At 41.7% G+C, this 20,676-nt stretch overlaps 1 protein-coding gene across 1 annotated transcript in view; it reads right to left on the bottom strand.

Moving 5' to 3' along the window:
- Positions 1-20,676, bottom strand: part of LOC144493045 (uncharacterized) — a 275,407-nt gene that overhangs the window by 95,999 nt on the left and 158,732 nt on the right. Inside the window, exons 18-20 of the mRNA XM_078211881.1 lie at positions 12,971-13,160; positions 3,852-4,005; positions 2,348-2,515 (exon numbers count right to left, since the gene is read on the bottom strand). Coding sequence (XP_078068007.1) covers positions 2,348-2,515; positions 3,852-4,005; positions 12,971-13,160 — 512 coding nt within the window. The remainder of the gene's footprint in view (positions 1-2,347; positions 2,516-3,851; positions 4,006-12,970; positions 13,161-20,676) is intronic.

The raw sequence follows: 20,676 nt of genomic DNA, 5'->3' as shown, positions 1-20,676 counted from the left end.
AACTCTTGCAATTTCCACTGAAAGGGTTAATTTGTCTCAATTCATAAACCCTTCAAAATATATTCAGATCTATTCTATAGAGTAAGCATTCATCATTTCAGCTAAATGTAAGCCTGTCCCAAGGGAAGCATGTGTTTGAAGACCAGAGGTTTTTATTACTGACTTTTACATCTATTTGTTTAACCTTTAGCAACCTGCTCAAACATGTATTTAATATTGGGGGAGTACAGTGCACAGTAACAGCTCTGGTAATTCTATGCAGTTAAACATACCAAAATAATAGATTCAAATAAATGTTTCTCGCTAAATAGGTGTTACCTCGTCACAATTGTTAATGCAAATACTTAGAATTATGAATTTTCTGTGGAGTTCATAGAATGCGCAGGAGAGAAATGGAATGGAACTGAATTGATGGTTGCGAATGGAAAATATCTAATCCCACCAAACTTTGCAGGATAAGGCCTAGTTAAATATTTATAGAAAGCTCCTAGCGTGAATAGTGCTTGTCATTAGAAACTTGGACTTGAGAACTTTCAGTAGCAAAGGTGGCCTTCTTCATTGGAAGGAATTTATGTGTAATTAGGAGAATGGAGCAGAGGCCTAGCAAAATAGTATTATTCACTGTTGCAGGAAACAGGGAAGAGGAGATGACCCACAAATAAAAGAAAAATACTGTGGATGCTGGAAATTTGAAATAAAAACAGAAAATACTGGATAAACTCAGCAAATCTGGCAGCATCTGAGGAGTGGGAAACAGAGTTGACATTTTGAGTCCATATGATTTCTTCAGAACTGGAGTGGTAGAAATAGAACCATAGAATCTCTATGGTGCAGAAGAGGCCATCCAACCCAATGAGTCTGCACTGACTCTCTGAAAGAGCATCCCACCCCAGCTCTGCCCTATCCCCATAACTCTGCACATTTACCATGGCTAATCTACCTAACCTGCACATTTTTGGAATGTGATGGATTATATAGTTGGTGGTGAAGTAGTTAGGGCAGAATGGAAAGAAAGTGAAGGGTAGTTGGAGCTAAGGAGAGGTTGACAAAGGGACTCAAAACAAAAGGAGTGCTAATGATGGCATTAAGGATTAAATATGTACGAATAGTGGCATGAAGGAAAGATAATAGAAAAAGTAAAGTTTATTTATTGTCACAAGTAGGCTTATATTAACACTGCAATGAAGTTACTGTGAAAATCTCCTAGGTGTCACACTCTGGCACCTGTTTGGGTACACTGAGGGAGAATTAGCATGGCCAATGCACCTAACCAGCATGTATTTTGGGCTGTAGAAGGAAACTGGGGCACCAGAGGAAACCCACATAGACACAGGGAGAATGTGCAGACTCCGTGCAGACAGTGGCCCAAGCGGGAATCAAATCCGAGTCCCTGGCACTGTGAGGCAACAGTACTAATCACTGTGCCATTGTGCCGCCCACGGAATGTGTTAATAGGAGAACAAAGGTCATCTCAAGCCTGTCCCTAGCCTGAAGGGTGGTGATCCTCAGGTTAAAAACACCACCAGTCAGCTCTTCTCCTTAAAGACGAGAGCAGCCTATGGTCATCTGGGACTATGGTAACTTTACCTTTTTTTACTGCGTATAGTACTGGTCTCCTTATTTAAGGAAAGATGTAAATGCATTGGAAGCAGTTCAGAGAAGGCTTACGAGATTAATACCTGGAATGGGCGGGTTGTCTTATGAGTTAAGGCTGGACAGGCTAGACTTGTATCCCCTGGAGTTAGAAGAGTAAGAGGTGACTTAGTTGAAACTTGTAAGATCCTGAAGTGACGCCATAGGGGTGATGTGGGATGTTTCCTCTTGTGGGAGAATCTAGAACTAGGGGCAAATTTTTAAAAATAAGGGGTTAGCCATTTAAGACAGAAATGAGGAAAATCTTTTCTCTCAGAGGGTTGTGAGACTATGGAATTCCAAGCAGAGTCTTTGAATATCTTTAAGGCAGAAGTAGATTCTTGATAAGCAATGGGGTGAAGGGTCATCAGAGGTAGACAAGAGTGTGAAGTTGAGGTTAAAATTAGATTAGCCATGATCTTATTGAATTGCAGAACAGGCTTGAAGGGCCGAGTGGCCTACTTCTGCTTCTAATTTGTATATTTGCATGTACATTCAAATGCCTTTCCTTTATTGGAGTCGACTGTACTGTCCTGAGTTAATGAGTATGATGAAAAGAAATTTCTAAAAAAGAAAATTCTCAGATTTCTTAATCAGCAAATATTTGTGTATTGAAAATGATCTGTATTAAATCTTTGTTACTAAATATCTGCCTATTTATATTGTATACTGTGCTTGTAAAAGATTACACACACAATTTAATGCTCTGACCTACCAGCTGGGTATTGACTTTAAATTTGGCATTCAGTTCATCAGTTTCATTTTCTAGCTCTCCCACTCGGTCTTTCAATTTCTGTGATTGTCTTTGTAACTCTTCTTGTCTCATTTGTTCTCTTTTTAATTCTTCTCGAAGTCTGTTGCTCTCGCCTTCCTTCTGCTGAATCTAATAACAGCAAAAATCATAAGTAAAGATGATTTGCATTAGATGATAAAACCCTGGGGTCAATTTGAAGCCAGGGCAGGAGGGGTAGTGGTGGAGGGTAAGTTGCATGTCAGGATGGCTCCGTGATAATGTCCCTCCGCCAGATGGGTTTGCCACGGCAAGTTGCTCCAGGGAGGAGCCAGCGAAGGCCTTACTGAGGGGCCATTATCGGAGCCCATCTGCATTTTCTTGGCGATGGACTGGCCCCTGATTGAGTTGGGAGGCTGGCAGCAACTTATAGGCAGTTTCCTGGCAGCAGGCCATCGATGCCTCCTTTCACTGACCCAATGAATAAGCCCCATGTCGGTAAAGGCTGCAGCTATGGTTAAAACCTTTCCCATAGAAGTAGTTTCTCCTCCACACTGATGGCCCTAACAACTGTTAGCCTTCTTTAATTATAATTTTTCAGCATTCTAACAGCATCTCCATTTTAAGGTGGCTTCACGCTTGTCTTTCTGTTTCAGTGGTGCCCCCCTCACCCTCCTCATGTCTTTCAAACCCACTTCCTGCCTTTAACCGGGCAGTGAATGCAGAGATGGTCAATTGGGATTCCGCCTCAGGTAAAGCATGAGCTTGGATCCGTATATGGTCCCAACAGTGAGTTTCTGACACCTGAACTCAGCGTATGATACTGACATCAGGCTCTATCAAGTCCACCAAAGCAACTTTACATAAGGTGGCCTCTTAATTGGTTACCTGCCAGTTCACTGTTTAATTAAGGATGACAGGTAGACCAGGGAAGAAAGAGGCCCCATAGAGACCACAGCAAAATGTCTGGAAGGCAACCCCACTGGGAGAGATGGGTGTTACTGGAGAAGAGGGTCAACCAAGGGTGCCTCAAAATGGAAGAGTTCATGAAACCTTCCTCTTCAGTGAGGGAAGAACTGACAAAAAACTGCAAGGGGTTTTGGGTGGAGACTTGGCCCTCTAGAGGAGCGTCGACAGCCATTCCAGAGCCCCTGTGAGCATTGTGACCTCCTGATGCTGCCAATAAATTCAGCCACCCAGGGCCTCCTGACCTCCAGGTGAGAGGTCACCCCCGCATGCTTGCCCAGTTCGTTACACAGTTGGGGGGGGGGGGGGTGGGGGCAAGGCTGGAACAGTTTCTGCATTGGGGGAAAGTGCCTCTTGATTGAGGACTTAATCAACTTAATTGATTTCCGCGGCAGCCAGACCCTGGGTATGTAGCACTGTCCTGAAGAGGGATTCCCACTGCTTTCTTGGCCTCCGCCCATATTGAATCCTGTCTCCACAGATCTCCACGGAACCAGGAAAATTCAGTCCATCGTTCACCCACCTGTTCCTGCAGCATTTTAATTTGCTCTCTGCTGTGGTTGACTTCCATCTCCATCTTGCAGACTGATTGCTGATACTTGAGTCCTTCTGTAACTGCACTTTCATAACTCTGTTTATTCTTAGCATTCTCAGCCTTGAGTTTTTCAATCTGTGCCCTATGCATATTAATAAAAAAAGAATGAATCCAATTAAGATGTTATTGGCACTGTGGTTGAAAACTACTCATGAAAGTGCACAATTTCATCACTTAAATGCTCACCCAAGGTCACATAGTGACATTCCAGGATAGCAATATGAAAAGATTAAAGTTTCATTTTCATACTTTATAAATAAGAATTAGTTGATACTTTACACCCAATTACACGGCACTGTTGAGAGCTCAGTCCCACAGTTACACTGCATACTTGTGATTGCAAAAACAAAATACTGCACATGCTACAAACTGAAATAAAAGCAGAAAATGTTGGAAAAGCTCAGCAGGTCTGGCAGCATCTGTGAAGAGAGAAACATAGAAACGTCTGTTCTGATGAAAAGACAGATCTGTAACGTTGAGTGGAATCTTCTGTGCCCACCATGAGCAGGTTTACTTAATTTAGTGGGACAAAAAAAATCAGTGTCCCAACAGCAAGATGGACGTTTGCAAATAAGTTCTTGGAACTTCAAAGGTGATGGAGCTCTTTTGCATGCATTTGCATGTTATGCATGCTTATTAAAAGGCCAGCTTGCCAGAATGAAGTGCTCCCTCTAAATTAAGATCTCTGCCACTGAGAAAATCATATATTCACATTTCTGAATGGATATAGGTGGTGTGCACCAGGCGAGGTAGACTGCTTCCAGGACTTTGGAGTGAGTAGCAACTGCTTTGGGGACATCTCATAAATGGCCGCTTCTTGATTGAGATCATAGAACATAGAACATTACAGCGCAGTACAGGCCCTTCGGCCCTCGATGTTGCGCCGACCAGTGAAACCAATCTAAAGCCCCTCTAATCTACACGATTCCAATATCATCCATATGTTTATCCAATAACCATTTCAATGCTCTTAATGTTGACGAGTCCACTACTGCTGCAGGCAGGGCATTCCACGCCCTTACTACTCTCTGAGTAAAGAACCTACCTCTAACATCTGTCCTATATCTTTCACCCCTCAATTTAAAGCTATGTCCCCTCGTGTTAGCCATCACCATCCGAGGAAAAAGGCTCTCACTATCAAAGGAGACCAGGAGCCAGTGGGGCCGGTGGAGAGCAGGAGCATCCGCATACAGAATAATAGAGATTGAAGGCTTACAGGAGGGAGAGGGATGACAAGGTGGTGATTGTATAGGCTGATGGGGATGGACGTTGGTGGGTAACAGTGGGAAGGTAGAAGGTGCTTGACATACTGGCAAACCTCACATGCACTATGCTGAAGCTCTCAAGGTTGTTGTGCAGTTCGTAAGACGTCTCAAGCATTCAATTATGGGGCGGGTCTCCTTTCAGGTGGGAGGAGTTAATTTTTCATTTTTTGGGCTGAGTAAAGGGGCACCCTATTAATATTTAGTCCACTACATGGAGAACCAGTCCAGAATGAGAGCGAAAACAGGAGTGTTTCTGATCTGTTTTCTCAGGCGGTCTAAATTTGGTAACTTATGCACTTAGAGCAGAAAAAAAAACCTGTCTCTGCTCTGAGCAGCAGAGAGACCTGTCACACAGCCTATGCTGCTTTCAGCTGGCCTCCGTGTCCTAAAGCAGCCCCTCTGCCCCAGCTACCACTAGGGGCTTATGGCCAATTGTGAGACCCCCCCCTCACCCGGAAAGATTGAGGCCCGCAAACCACCCCCCCACCCCCCGCCAACTGGAAAGATCGAACCCCACCTGGAAAGACCTCCCAACTGGAAAGATTGGCCATTGCGCACCTTTGCGGATCGATACCCTCCATCCCTCTCCCCACCGATCGGAAATGCAGAGTAGCAGCAGGGCACCCCCCCCAGATTGGCCCATCCCCGGTCTGTCCCCCTCAGCAGGTCTTGCCCCCTTCGGCCCCACCCCCTTGGCATTGCCTGGTGCCCAGTGGACACTGCCAGGGTGCCAGGCTGGCACTGTCTAAGTGACACCCTCCTTTGCCCCTGATCTCCTGGGGGCTCCTCAACAGTCTCCTGGTCTGCCAGTGAGGCCATCACATCTGGTCCCCATTGGTGGTGATTCTTGCTGGTGAGATCCTCCCCCGGCAAGGCTGCATAGGCAAGTGAGCCTTGACGATTGCATCCCGGGCTCGCTAATCACATGTTAAATACATTTAAATTTAATTCAAATAACTTTGGGCGTGTACCTGATTTCTTGACTCTCGCGCAATCTTACCAGCTTGCCCCACCCATCAGCCGGCAGGGCGCGATGGTAATGTTGCCCCCAACATATATTTACAAGTGCCAAAACTATATACAAAACTATATACAACTTCAACTTTGCAAATATTGACTGGAAAAGCTATAGTTCGAGTACTTTGGATGGGTCAGATTTTGTCCAATGTGTGCAGGGGGGTTTCCTGACACAGTATGTAGATAGGCCAACAAGAGGCGAGGCCACATTGGATTTGGTACTGGGGTAATGAACCAGACCAGGTGTTAGATTTGGAGGTAGGGGAGCACTTTGGTGCTAGTGACCACAATTTGGTTACGTTTACTTTAGTGATGGGACGGAATAGGTATATACCGAAGGGCAAGAGTTATAGCTGGGGGAAAGGAAACTATGATGCGATTAGGAGAGATTTAGGATGCACAGGTTGGGGAAGAAACTGCAGGGGATGGACACAATTGAAATGTGGAGCTTGTTCAAGGCACAGCTACTGGGTGTGCTTGATAAGTATGTACTCTGTAATCCTGTTACTCCTTCCAAAGTGAATCACCTCACACTTTTCCGCATTGAACTCCATTTGCCAGAGAGGAAATGGTCGAGTGAGGGAACCGTGGTTTACTAATGAAGTTGAATCTCTTGTGAAGAGGAAGAAGGAGACTTATGTAAAGATGAGACATGAAGGCTCAGTTAGGGCGCTTGAGAGTTACAAATTAGCCAGGAAGGACCTAAAGAGAGAGTTAAGAAGAGCCAGGAGGGGACATGAGAAGTCTTTGGCAGGTAGGATCAAGGAAAACCCTGAAGCTTTCTATAGGTATGTCAGGAATAAAAGAATGACTAGGGTAAGATTAGGGCAGTCAAGGACAGTAGTGGGACGTTGTGCGTGGAGCCTGAAGAGACAGGAGAGGTGCTAAATGAATATTTTTCGTCAGTATTCATGCAGGAAAGACAATGTTGTCGAGGAGAATACTGAGATACAGGCTATAGGACTAGACGGGATTGATGTTAATAAGGAGGAGGTGTTAGCAATTCTGGAAAGTATGAAAATAGGTAAGTCCCCTGGGCCGGATGGGATTTATCCCAGGAATCTCTGGGAGGCTAGGGAAGAGATTGCAGAGCCTTTGGGTTGACCTTTATGTCATCATTGTCTACAGGAATAGTCATGATGTGGAGATGCCGGCGTTGGACTGGGGTAAACACAGTAAGAAGTTTAACAACACCAGGTTAAAGTCCAACAGGTTTATTTGGTAGCAAAAGCCACACCAAAAGGTGTGGCTTTTGCTACCAAATAAACCTGTTGGACTTTAACCTGGTGTTGTTAAACTTCTTACAGGAATAGTGCCAGAAGACTGGAGGATAGCAAATGTTGTCCCCTTGTTCAAGAAGGGAAGTAGAGACAACCCTGGTAATTATAGACCAGTGAGCCTTACTTCTGTTGTGGGCAAAGTTTTGGAAAGGATTATAAGAGATAGGATTTATAATCATCTAGAAAGGAATAATTTGATTAGGGATAGTCAACACGGTTTTGTGAAGGGTAGGTCGTGCCTCACAAACCTTATTGAGTTCTTTGAGAAGGTGACCAAAGAGGTGGATGAGGGTAAAGCAGTTGATGTGGTGTATATGGATTTCAGTAAAACGTTTGATAAGGTTCCCCACGGTAAGCTATTGCAGAAGATACGGAGGCATGGGATTCAGGGTGATTTAGCGGTTTGGATCAGGAATTGGCTAGCTGTAAGAAGACAGAGGGTGGTGGTTGATGGGAAATGTTCATCCTGGAGTTCAAGAACAAAGAACAAAGAACAATGCAGCACAGGAACAGGCCCTTCGGCCCTCCAAGCCCACGCCACTCCCTGGTCCAAACTAGACCACTCTTTTGTATCCCTCCATTCCCACTCCATTCATGTGGCTATCTAGATAAGTCTTAAACGTTCCCAGTGTGTCCGCCTCCACCACCTTGCCCGGCAGCGCATTCCAGGCCCTCATCACCCTCTGGGTAAAATACGTCCTTCTGATATCCATGTTAAACCTCCCCCCCTTCACCTTGAACCTATAACCCCTCGTGAACGTCACCACCGATCTGGGAAAAAGCTTCCCACTGTTCACCCTATCTATGCCTTTCATAATTTTATACACCTCTATTAGGTCACCCCTCATCCTCCGTCTTTCCAGTGAGAACAACCCCAGTTTACCCAATTTCTCCTCATAACTAAGCACTTCCATACCAGGCAACATCCTGGTAAACCTCCTCTGCACTCTCTCGAAAGCCTCCACGTCCTTCTGGTAGTGTGGCGACCAGAACTGGGCGCAGTATTCCAAATGCGACCGAATCAACTTTCTATACAACTGCAACATCAGACCCCAACTTTTATACTCTATGCCCCGTCCTATAAAGGCAAGCATGCCATATGCCTTATTCATAGAAATCATAGAAAGAAATCATAGAAACCCTACAGTGCAGAAGGAGGCCATTCGGCCCATCGAGTCTGCACCGACCACAATCCCACCCAGGTCCTACCCCCACATATTTTACCCGCTAATCCCTCTAACCTACACATCCCAGGACTCTAAGGGGCAATTTTTTTAACCTGGCCAATCAACCTAACCCGCACATCTTTGGACTGTGGGTTATTCACTATCTTCTCCACCTGTGACGTCACCTTCAAGGATCTGTGGACTTGCACACCCAGGTCCCTCTGCGTATCTACACCCTTTATGGTTCTGCCATTTATCGTATAGCTCCCCCCCTACGTTAGTTCTACCAAAATGCATCACTTCAGTTATTAGTGGTGTACTGCAAGGATCTGTTTTGGGGCCACTGTTATTTGTCATTTTTATAAATGACCTGGATGAGGGCGTAGAAGGATGGGTTAGTAAATTTGTGGATGACACTAAAGTCAGTGGAATTGTGGACAGTGCGGAAGGTTGTTGCAGGTCACAGAGGGACATAGATAAGCTGCAGTGCTGGGCTGAGCGGTGGCAAATGGAGTTCAATGCGGAAAAGTGTGAGGTGATTCACTTTGGAAGGCGTAACAGGATTACAGAGTACTGGGCTAATGGTAAGATACTTGGTAGTGTGGATGAACAGAGAGATCTCGGTGTCCATGTGCATAGATCCCTGAAAGTTGGCACCCAGGTTGATAGGGTTGTTAAGAAGGCGTACAGAGTGTTAGCTTTTATTGGTAGAGGGATTGAGTTTCGGAGCCAGGAGGTCATGTTGCAGCTGTACAAAGATGATCAGAGGATTGGATAGGGTGGATAGTGAGAGCCTTTTTCCTCGGATGGTGATAGCTAGCACGAGGGGACATAGCTTTAAATTGAGGGGTGAGAGATATAGGACAGATGTCAGAGGTAGGTTCTTCACTCAGAGAGTGGTAAGGGCGTGGAATGCCCTCCCTGCAGCAGTAGTGGACTTGCCAACATTAAGGGCATTTAAATGGTCATTGAATAAACATGTGGATGATTTTGGAATAGTGTAGGTTAGATGGGATTTAGATTGGTTTCACTGGTCGGCGCAACATCGAGGGCCGAAGGGCCTGTACTGCACTGTAATGTTCTATGTTCAATGGCTGTACATCTGTGACACCTATTTGCCTTCAAAACTTTTCTATTTTCCTCCTTCTACCTTTACCCCTAGGTGCAGCCTCAACAACTACAGCTGAGGTGGAGGCAGTCTGCTAACTGCTATGCCCTGTTGACTGTGGTGATTTTGGCAGGCATCCTCCGGTGGCCTGAGGGTTGCTAATTGTCTCTTGCACAGGTGCAGGTGCAGAGTCCTCGATCTAATCTGCTGGAGGTAATGGAGTCACTAGCAGAGAGAAGGTTGAGTGGCAGCTGAAGCTCCCAGGTTGCCTTGCTGGTGCTCCTCCTCATTGTTGGTGTGTGATGGCACCTCCCTGCCTCCTTGAGGAGATGGGCACCTGGAGGAAGTGCAATCTTAAAATGCACCATCTGTTTTCCTGTGACAATGTCTGGTCATTGAGACCTGGGCCCAGATATTCCTCTGCCTACCCCCTCATTGACAGTGTGATTTGGGAAGGCTGCAAACAGATAATGCACTGGTGAGGCATTCCACAAAACCTGTGCCCCGATAATATCCAAAAAGCAGAAGTGATGGGCCAAATGGCTTCTTTTAGCACCGTAACAATTTTGTGATTCTGTGAGGTGAGATCAATCACCGGAAGTACTTTGACAAAACGAATTAAAAAGTTGTTGTGATTTCAGACATCTAATTTCCCTTCGTTGGTGCTTTTGGTTTCTAAATTTGCAAGAATCTGGATATATTAGTGGTGTTCAGCATTATTAGGTAGCTGACAAAGGGCAAATGTGCATTCAAGAGAACTTTCAGATGATACTGTAACTGCAAAATCTTTGCTTGTGCCTAGTTAGTAAAGGTAATTTAAAAAAACTTTACCTAAAGCGCTACTTTATTTTTGTTGGACCAAAAATAGCAGGAGGGCTCCTCCAGGCTTACCTATGTTCTTTTGGGTTGCCATGCCAGGTCCCTCCCTCCCAACCCACAAAGGAACATCTCCAGACCAACGTACCTGCTTTTTAGATTTGGAATTGGCTACCTAACATCAAGACAGCCTGGAGTTGACAGTCTGTCCTGTAGTACCTGTTTTCCAGGAGCAGTCCTTCGCCCTAAGATGATGTGCAAATTATGTGAAAGGCCAGTTTGCCCCATGTGACTCCCCATCGTTCTGTGACATAGGATGATACTGGTCTCATTTCGTACTTTATTTTTCTTTAAAACAGTCTATTCCAAAGAATAGCTAATATATTTCAGCCTTGCTGTCTATAATGATGAGAAACATTGATCTGAAAATCTATGAGATAATTCAGTTGTAATTTAATGTTACAACTGTATTTCTAGTGAAGTGTTCAATATAATGGATAAAATGGTCCATCTGTAATAATGCGTGAAATCACGAGCCATTTTTCGTGCTGCACTATATTTACTCATTCATTCTGTCAAAAGAAATATTTCTCACTGAGAAAAGTCTTCACAACAAACAGACATCACAAACCACTAACTCCTATAATGGTTAATCAATACTGCTGACTCCCAGTGCCTTTCTCCTCCACCCATGCCACCAGACCAGCATAAAGCCCAATCAATACACCAGCAATTATGTTTGCCAGGTTTGCGGCAGAAGATACTTACGAAATTATTTCAGGTTTGACAAATGCCCAGTTTATTCTTCATCCCATCACTTAATTACTAATCCTACCTAATACCTATTGGCATATCATGTAGTTAACACTTCTGTTCGCTGACTGTGCAGACAACCTTTTTCCTTAAACGACAATGAGAAAGCATTGCAGCAATGATGTCGGCTTGCTTTTCTCACAATCCACAGAAATGAATACTCACTAATCTCTGGTTCAAGTATTCCAGATTATTAAAGGGCTTTATCTAAAAGGGTTCAATATTTGCTCTGAGTCAAATAGAAGATTTGAATATGAAATATTTAAATAAAACACAATAAAAGGTTTAAATGAAATGACATTGTTTGATAGGTTAGCTCATGTGATTTCATACAAATAAAAATAAAATCCACAAACATTGGATTACAAAAGTAAAGGCAAAATACTGTGGATGCTGGAATGTGAAACAGCATTTTTTGTTTTTGTTGTATTGCAAAGAATGCTTTTAAAGTCGTGTAGGAAAATTACATATAATGAATAATATCCATAGAGTAAAAAAATCCAAAATTTCATGTAAATGATGCTATGTATTAGCGTATATTAATCACATGATGGTGATGTCATTAGGGTGTTTCACAGGCTGCTGTTTAGTTTCATTTCCTGAACATCTCTTTCAATAAACCTGATATGTGTTACTTTGAATCTACACGTGCAAACCACATCTTTTTTCTTTTCGTTTGAAATCCAATGCCTGACATGGTTAGGATATTACATTGTCAAAAAATCTACGCTGCAATATGAGGAATAGGAAAGTTGACCTAGCTGAATGAAGCAAGAGTGCTTTTCTGCAGTAGAGGCTGAGTAGCTGTAAGATGCAAAGCTGAACCACTGCAACACCACAATAATATATTTAGAATTTGCAAGTTTAGAGACATTTCTATTACAAATATAGACATAAGAATTGATAATGGCCAAAATTAACAGGATCTATGTGCAGCTGTAAAACTTATTAATGTTTATTATATAGTCGAGGGAGAAATGTACTCGCAATGTAACAGCATCCTCTTTAGCAGTGCTGAGCACATGAGAAGAAAATTAGAACTTGATAAAGTTTGGTTATATTAGCAGTCTGTTATAATATATTGAGTTGATCATAAATTTACTTTAACCTTTAACTAGAATTTTGTATCCGATATTATACAATGTCAAAGTTAGAACATATTAGCAATCACTTTTTTTGGGTATCTTTTGGTACTTTATTTGTAATCAAAAAAGCCAATTCAAATTAAGTCCAATTCATGGTCTCCACATGAGGGACAAACCAGTTCCCAGCTGATAGGACAAAACACTGCATCCCATCTTGGCTCGATCAACCAAGGTCCAAGTTGACAGGATGAGGCATTGCGCCCCTTCTGAGCTTGATCTAACGCTTCATCTTAGCCAAAAGGCCGAGGTGGCTTTGACAAATTGCATCAGGTAAAGCCTCGGTTTAACCTCATTGGCTGCCCTGATACTTTACTCTATCCTAGCTTAGGCAAACCATGATCTCAGGCGTCAGCACACTCCAAGTGCAACGGGTTAGCCGCGTCCCCTGCCTGATCATGGTTTCACTTTTCTGGTTAACAAAGCATTAAATAGTTCACCTGTAATCACCCATCTCTTCTTTGTTGCTCATCGCCTGTTCTTTCAGTGTTTTAAGCTCTGACTGAAGTTTACGATTTTTCTGTTCGTGTCGCACAATCTCTGCAATACGATCACTCAGTTGATTCTGTGTGGTTTGCAGGCCACTCCCCATCAGTAAAAGTTTCTCCTCATGGTGTGCCAGCTCCTGTGCTGTGAAGAAAGAAAAATAGACACACACTAATGCAGGGTTCATAATCTTGTTAATGCTTCAAGAAAATGTCCTGCAGTAAATACTTTTGAATTTAGTACAGGATACAATCACTGTCCCACGAACTTAATACGAACTGGAGCTTTGTTTTTAAAAAGAGCACGTGAAACTCTTTATCACTTTTGATTCACAAAATTGTACAATGAACAAATATCATTAAAGTTTGTCTATTTAATGGATTAATTGGGTAACATACTTTGTCTAATAATTTGTTTTTAAAATCTATTTCCCATTTACTGGCACAAAAGTAGTCACAGCACAATGTTACTGAACCACTGTATTTGATCACATGCTGGATTACAACATGTCTCTGCTCTAAAAGTCCACAATAACTTTGTGGAAAGCTGGTAACAAGGGGAGTGGCATTCCTTCGACATTGACTGAAAAACCTGACCACTGTATATTGGCTTAAATGTTCAGACACTTCAGAAGCAGTACTAACTCAGCACTGATATGGTACAGTCTAGCATTGCTTGTACTATAGCTGAGTAACATAGATTAATTTGTGAATGTGTTATGTTGAGCTGCATTGATGATGTGAGAAAAAATCATGACGATCCTGGGAAATACACTTTTTGTTGTACTAGAGTAGATGTGTGTTTTAAGTTTTAATTATATTTGTCTACCTAAAGTAGCATAGCATTAATATGTTCAAGCTATTATTAACAAAGATTTTGATAACATTAAATGAGGTATATAAGATGATAAAGGAGATTGACAGGATAGACGTAGAGAGGAGATTTTCTCTTGTGGGGCAACCTACAATGAGAGTTCAAAGTTTTAGGATAAGGGGTAGCAGATTTAAAACAGAGGAGGAGAAATTACTTTTCTCAAAGATTTGTGAATCTATGGAATTCACTATCCCAGAGTGCGGTGGATGCCGGGACATTGAGTAAATTTGAGGAGGAGATAGACAGATTTTTAATTATAATGGTTTGAAAGGTTATGGAGAACAGGCAGGAAAGTGGAGTTGAGGGTGAGATGAGATTAGCCATGATCGTATTAAATGGTGGAGCAGGCTCGAGGGGCTGAATTGCCTTCTCCAAGTGCTTATGTTCTTATTATTTTAATACTTAACATCCAGTTGTGGAACCTTACTGTATTCAAGCTGGCTACAAGGTTGCCTACATAGCAACAGTGATTTATTTCAAAAGTCATTCATTGTTTGTGAAGTACCTTGAGACATCCTGATTATGTGATATAGTATTATATAAATCCAAGCTTTCTTTCTCCTGTACGTATAATTAGTACACAATTGTAAACTGAATGACAAATGGAAAAGGAGCCATGAAAAATACCACATGATTGGGCAATTGGTTGAGCAAGCAATACGAACAAATGTAAAGGCTATGTATTCTAAAATGCCAGACCTAGAAGATCCAATCATACAGTGCTTTTGCACAATGAATTTTGGCCTCATATTGGGTTAAAATAATACTCATAGCTGCAAATTACAAGTTCAACATGCGATCAAACAAGAATCAATTAAAAATAATTTGCTTTTGCAGCAGCAACATATTGGACACCATTGTTAAATTCCAAAAGCAAGCGGTACCTCTTTACATTTGTTAAGATGGTTACTTTTGATTCTGTATTCATATAACAAAGGAAAATCATTCAGCAGTGCTGCTCACCAAGCTTGTCCAAATGCAAACATTAGATTTTGTGTGGGTCAGCAGGATTCAGCTATTTTCAAAGGAGTTACTATCACTTCTGTAAAATGATCAGGAAACAGATATGTCGTGCAAATGGGGATGAACACAATAAACCACCAACAGGGGGTGTTAGTTACTGCTGTTTCTCTACAATAATGCGGTTTTCCTCCTTCCTCTTCTCTCTAAGGAGGCATTACAACAGACGGTTACTGAACTTGCCTGGCCCATAAGTCTGTGTCGAATGGATCAAAAATTTAATCAAAAGGTACGTAGAAGCTGAAAAATTCCCCATTTACTCCATTTCCACTTCTCTTTCTGGAGGGGGTGGGGGGTGGAATGATAAAACAGTGTCTTTGCATGGCTGGGGAGAAGACGTGGCCTACAGGGAAAAATCATTAGGAGGACAAAATATGTAACAGAATTGAAATATACAGAGAATGTGGAGCACCTCTCTTGTAGGCTATTGATTCTTCTTTGTAACCTTGCCTACCTTTAACATCAGTCCTTGCATGTGTTTTAAATATAATCATATGTTTTACTTGTGTAGCCAAATTAGTAAAATTAACTTTAATATAAAGAAAATGAAAGTTAAAGAGAGAGAAATCACAGCTGCTAATACCTTTTTTAAAATTCTCCAAGGCCTGATAAGGATTGACCTCTCCCCATGGGTAGTTTTAATAAGCTCCAAAATCCCATCCCTTGTTAGCAGAGCCAGATAGTAAGAAATAAAAAGGTTCATCAATTCATCGCCTGAGGCAATGCTACATTTCTAATACAGCACAGGACATTTCTGATGATAGGCAAAAGGTTAAGAGCTGCTGTATCTCTATAATGTACAACAGATATATGAGGTCTAGAAACAAGATTGCTAAGTCTTCTCCGGGTCAGAGTCACAAAACAGAAACAGTAGATGTGAGATACAAAACTGAATAATCAGAATAATTATAACAATTCATTAAACATTTTTCATTAGAGGCATATTTGAATCGATATATATTTTTGTAATTGTTATCAAAGGATCCAGTTAAGTGCACCCAATAGCTTTAATGAAAAATATCAAAAACAAAGGAATTTATTTGGTGTAGTAAAGCAGATGTGCCGTGTTCAGTGCGTGCAGCAATCCAAAAGTGCTTTCTTATATTTAAATAAACAATTATGAATTGAATAAGATGAAGTCCAGATCTTCATTTTACCATCGGCACTTACTCAACCACTGTACTAATATTATTTTACTTTGTTAGCTACACATATAGAAATCTTATTTTGTATTTGATATTAAGATTTTCTACTTTCAAATTGTGATTGAAAAATGCATATATTTGTACAAATTTGAATAAATGCCATAAATCATTTTAATTTATCAAACTTTATACATTTCAACATATACACATACATTTATTGACGAAATGTAAAATTGTTGAGTTAAAGAAATCAGTTATAAGCTATAAAGCATACTAAGTAAATGGTAAATTTTATGATAGATTAAGAAAAACATTGCCTGCTTCAACAAAATTAATCATATTTTCTGAATGCTTTTGTGAATACACCATTTGTTAAGTTCAATTACAATTTTATATATTACAAAATCACATAAATTTTACAATACAGAAGGAGGCCATTCAGTTCAACATGTCTGCCCCAGCTGTCCGGGATGAGCAATTCACTTTGTGCCATTACCCCACCTTCTCTCCATAACCATGTACATTCTTCCTTTTCAGATGACAGTCTAATTCCCTTTAGAATGCTTCAATTGAATTTGCCTCCACCACACTCACAGGCAATGCATTCCAGAGCCCAACCACTCACTGCATGAAAAAGTTTTCCCTCGTGTCACTTTTGCTTCTTCAGCCAATTATTTCAAATCTGTACCCTCTAGTTCTCAATCCTTTCATGAGTGGGAACAGTTTCTCCCTATCTACTCTCTCCAGACCCCTCATGGTTTTGAATACCTGTGTCAAATCTCATCTCAGCCTTCCCTGCTCCAAGGAAAATAGTCTCAAGGTCTCTTCATAACTGAAGTTCCTTGTTCCTAGAACTCTTCTTGGGAACTTTTCCACACTCTTTCCAGTGCTTTCAAATCTTTCCTAAATTGTGGCATTCAGAACTGGATGCAACACTCTAGTCCAGACTGACCAAACTAGTGTCCTACACAAGTTCAACATAACCTCCTTGCTCTTGCGCTTTATGCCCCTATTAATAAAGGCCAGGATACTGAATGCTTTATTAATGATGCTTTCAACCTGTCCCATCACATTCAATGACATATGCACATATACACCAGGTCCCTTGGCTTCTGCACACCCTAAAATTTTATTTGTCTCTCCACGTTCTCCCTATCAAAATAAATCATTTCACACTTCTTCACAGTGAACTCATCTGTCCATTCCACCTATTTGTCTATATACTTTTGAAGTTCTACACTACCCTTCTCATCGTTCACAATGCTTCCAAGTTTCCTATCATCTGCAAAATTTGAAATTGTGCCTTGTACACACACCATGGTCTAGGTCATTAATGTATATTAAAAAAAGCAAGGATCCCAACACTGATCCCTGGGAAACTCCACTACAAACCTCCCTCCAACCTTAAAAAGATCCATTAAAGAGACAGTAGGAATAAATGGATCATTGTCAGGTTGGCAGGCTGTGACCAATGGGGTACCACAAGAATACTTGGGCTGTAGGTGTCCACAATCTATGTCAACGATTTGGGTGTGGGGACAAAATGCAATATTTCCAAGTTTCCTGATGGCGCAAAATTAGGTAGGAATGTGAGTGTGAGGAGGATGCTAAGAGGTTTCAAGGGCATTTAGACAGCCTTTATGAGTGGGAAGATGGAATATAATGTGGAAAAATGTGAAGTTATCCACCTTGATAGAAGAAACAGAAATGCAGAGATTTCTTAAATGATGAACGACTGGGAAGTGTTGGTATGCAAAGGGACCTGGGCATCCTTGATTATAAGTCACTGAAAGTTAACATAAAGTTGCACCAAGCAATTATGCCTATGTTGGCCTTTATTGCAAAAGAACTTGAGTCCTGGAGTAAATAAGTCTTAGTGCAATTGTACAGAGCATTGGCGAGACTGCATCTAGAGTACTGTGTACTGTTCCGGTCTCCTGACCTAAGGATACATTTGCCATAGAAGGAGGTTCACCAGAGTGATTCCTGGGATAGCTGGACTTCGTAATGAGGAGAGATTGAGGTGACTGGGCTTATATTCTCTAGAGTTTAGACGAATGAGGTGATCTCATTGAAGTATACAAATTTCTGACAGGGTAAGATGGGTATAGAGGGATATGAGCCAAATACGAGCAATTGGTACTAGCTTAGGGGTTTGAAAAAAAAGGGTGGCATGGACAAGTTGGGCCGAAGGGCCTGTTTCCATGCTGTAAACCTCTATGACTCAACAGGGTAGATGCAGGGTAGATGGCTGGGTTATCTAGAACCAGGGGACACAGTCTCAGATTTAAAGGTAGGCATTTTGGACTAAGGTGAGGAGAAATTTCTTCATCAGAGGGTGGTGAATCTTTGGAATTCTCTTCCAGGCTCAATCATTGGCAGAGATCACGAACTGTCTAGATATTAAAGATATTTTGGGATATGAGGATGGTGTAAGAAAATGACATTGAAGCTGAAGGTCAGCCATGATCTAGCTGAATGATGGAGCAGGCTCAAGGAGTCAAGAGGCTTCTATTTCCATTGTAACTCTGATTTGAACTTTATTAATTTTCTCTCTTAGTCTGACCCCACCTGTTAATTTACTATTCTTATTCTAATGCTATCTATCTCTCCAGTACTCTATCCACCTTGGGATTCCTCTCCGATGTTACCTCTGAGTTCCCACACAGCTGCCATGCTAGTTTAAACCATCCCCCCAGCACTAATAAAAGCACCAGCCAGGACCTCTGTCCTGGTTCTCTTTAGGTGCAGCCAGTCCCGCCGGGACAGATCCAATCTCCCCCAGATCCCGATGTCCCAATAATCTAAAGTCCTCCTGCATGCATTCATCTACTTTCTATTTTCATTTTTCATCCGTCCCCGCTCCTCCAGTTTTTCACCAGCCGGCCCTCTCTCGACTTTTCATTGGCCCCGCTCTCGCCGAACCATCAGGTTTTCACTGGCCCCGCTCTCACTGAACTCGTCTTTCAGTCGTTCTGCTTGGTTTTCACATAATTCCACCTATTTATCATGGCTTTACTTTACTTTTCAATATCATTAACTCCTAGTCCCGATTGTCCCTTTCCTGACCCAAACTGAGGGATCCCTTGCAAGCTTCATTGACTAGTTCTAGTCAAAATTTTTCCAGTATCTTGTCCATCTTTCCAATACCAGTTTCCAGCACAATTCAATCAATTAGTAAATGAGTCCAAAATCAACAAAATCTAAATTACTCCACATCTTCATGCTGCTATTGAAATTAACTCACTGTGAACAAACTAGTTAGTTATATTTTTAGACACCCAGTTATTGCAAGCAAGTTATGCAAAGTATTCGAAATTGATTCTCAAAAAAAAACTTGCATTTATATAGCATCTTTCATGACCTCAGGATATCCCAGAACACCTCAAAGTTAATGAAGTATACTTTAAATGTGGTTTCTGTTGTCATGTAGGGAAATGTAGTGGCTAATTTACACTCAACGAGGTCCCACAAACAATAAAGAGTTGTTATGTCTGCTTTTCATGGGGTTGGTTGAGGGATAAATATTGACCATATTACCAGGATAATTCCATCAGTCTTCTTAGAAAATTGTTGTGGCTTCTTTTATGTTCACCTCAGATGCCTCAATTTATGATCCCATCTAAAAAACAGCACAACGTAGCTGTCCCTCCGCAGGATCAACCTAGTAATGTGCTCAAATCTCTGGAATGAGCCTTCAAACCACAACCAGATAAGAGTGTGACTGGAACAAGGCTGACAACGTGATAGTACACTATAAATTGAGAGTGAATTAATTAATTCCTTCAAAAAGGAGATCGACAAATATCTTGTTGGAAGCAGGATTGAAGGTTAGATTGACGTGATATGCTTGGCTTCTGCCCCAGTAAAACTGTGTCTACAATCCAGATGGAACGAAGGCAAGGGAATCTTTCCCCTTACTCTCCATATATCTAGCAACAACATTTGGGGAATGTCTTGGGACTTGTGAGGAATTCCAACTATCACACTTCAGTTAAGTTCAGCAGTAGTCATACCTATGCAGGTATTGGCTCTGTTTTACCTCCAAACAAGCTCGAGACATTTCCAAGAGGAAAGGTCATTAATCCAGAGAAAATCAATTATGTATGCTGAGCTTTTGTACCTTTGTGGGGAACAAATAAGTTTTAAAAAGTACTTTTATCTTTGGTCTGTAAAGGCGCCACTCTGATTGCTTGGCATTTCTTTGCACCAGGAACCTCTGAGGTGCCCCAGGCTACAGCTACGGGCCATCTACCTCAATTACTTAAATTTGGGAGGAAGTCCATGTTGTCTGGCAGCAGAGCAATGACCTGGTAATTTCGGGCCCAAAGTAACGAGGTGTCAGATCTACTATAATGCAGGAGATATGTGATCTGTGGAAGATTCAGGTGGCTGGGCTATCCTCATTCCATACTTATTATTAGTGATGGGCAATAAGTGCTGACTGAGCCAGCGACACCCACATCCCATGAATGTTAAAAAAAACATTTATGTTCATAGATTTGCTTTCCAAGACACATTATTATTCACTACAGACGAATTATAGAGAATCTCATAAAGCCATCACCTTTGCTGTTTGTTACAGATAATTGGCACTTACTGAGTGCCAAAAAACCACAATA

This window comes from Mustelus asterias, chromosome 4 (genome assembly GCF_964213995.1).
Source record: "Mustelus asterias chromosome 4, sMusAst1.hap1.1, whole genome shotgun sequence".
NCBI classification, from domain to species: domain Eukaryota; kingdom Metazoa; phylum Chordata; class Chondrichthyes; order Carcharhiniformes; family Triakidae; genus Mustelus; species Mustelus asterias.
Note: the sequence above shows the minus strand (reverse complement) of the source record. Positions and strands in the feature narration are given on the sequence as shown.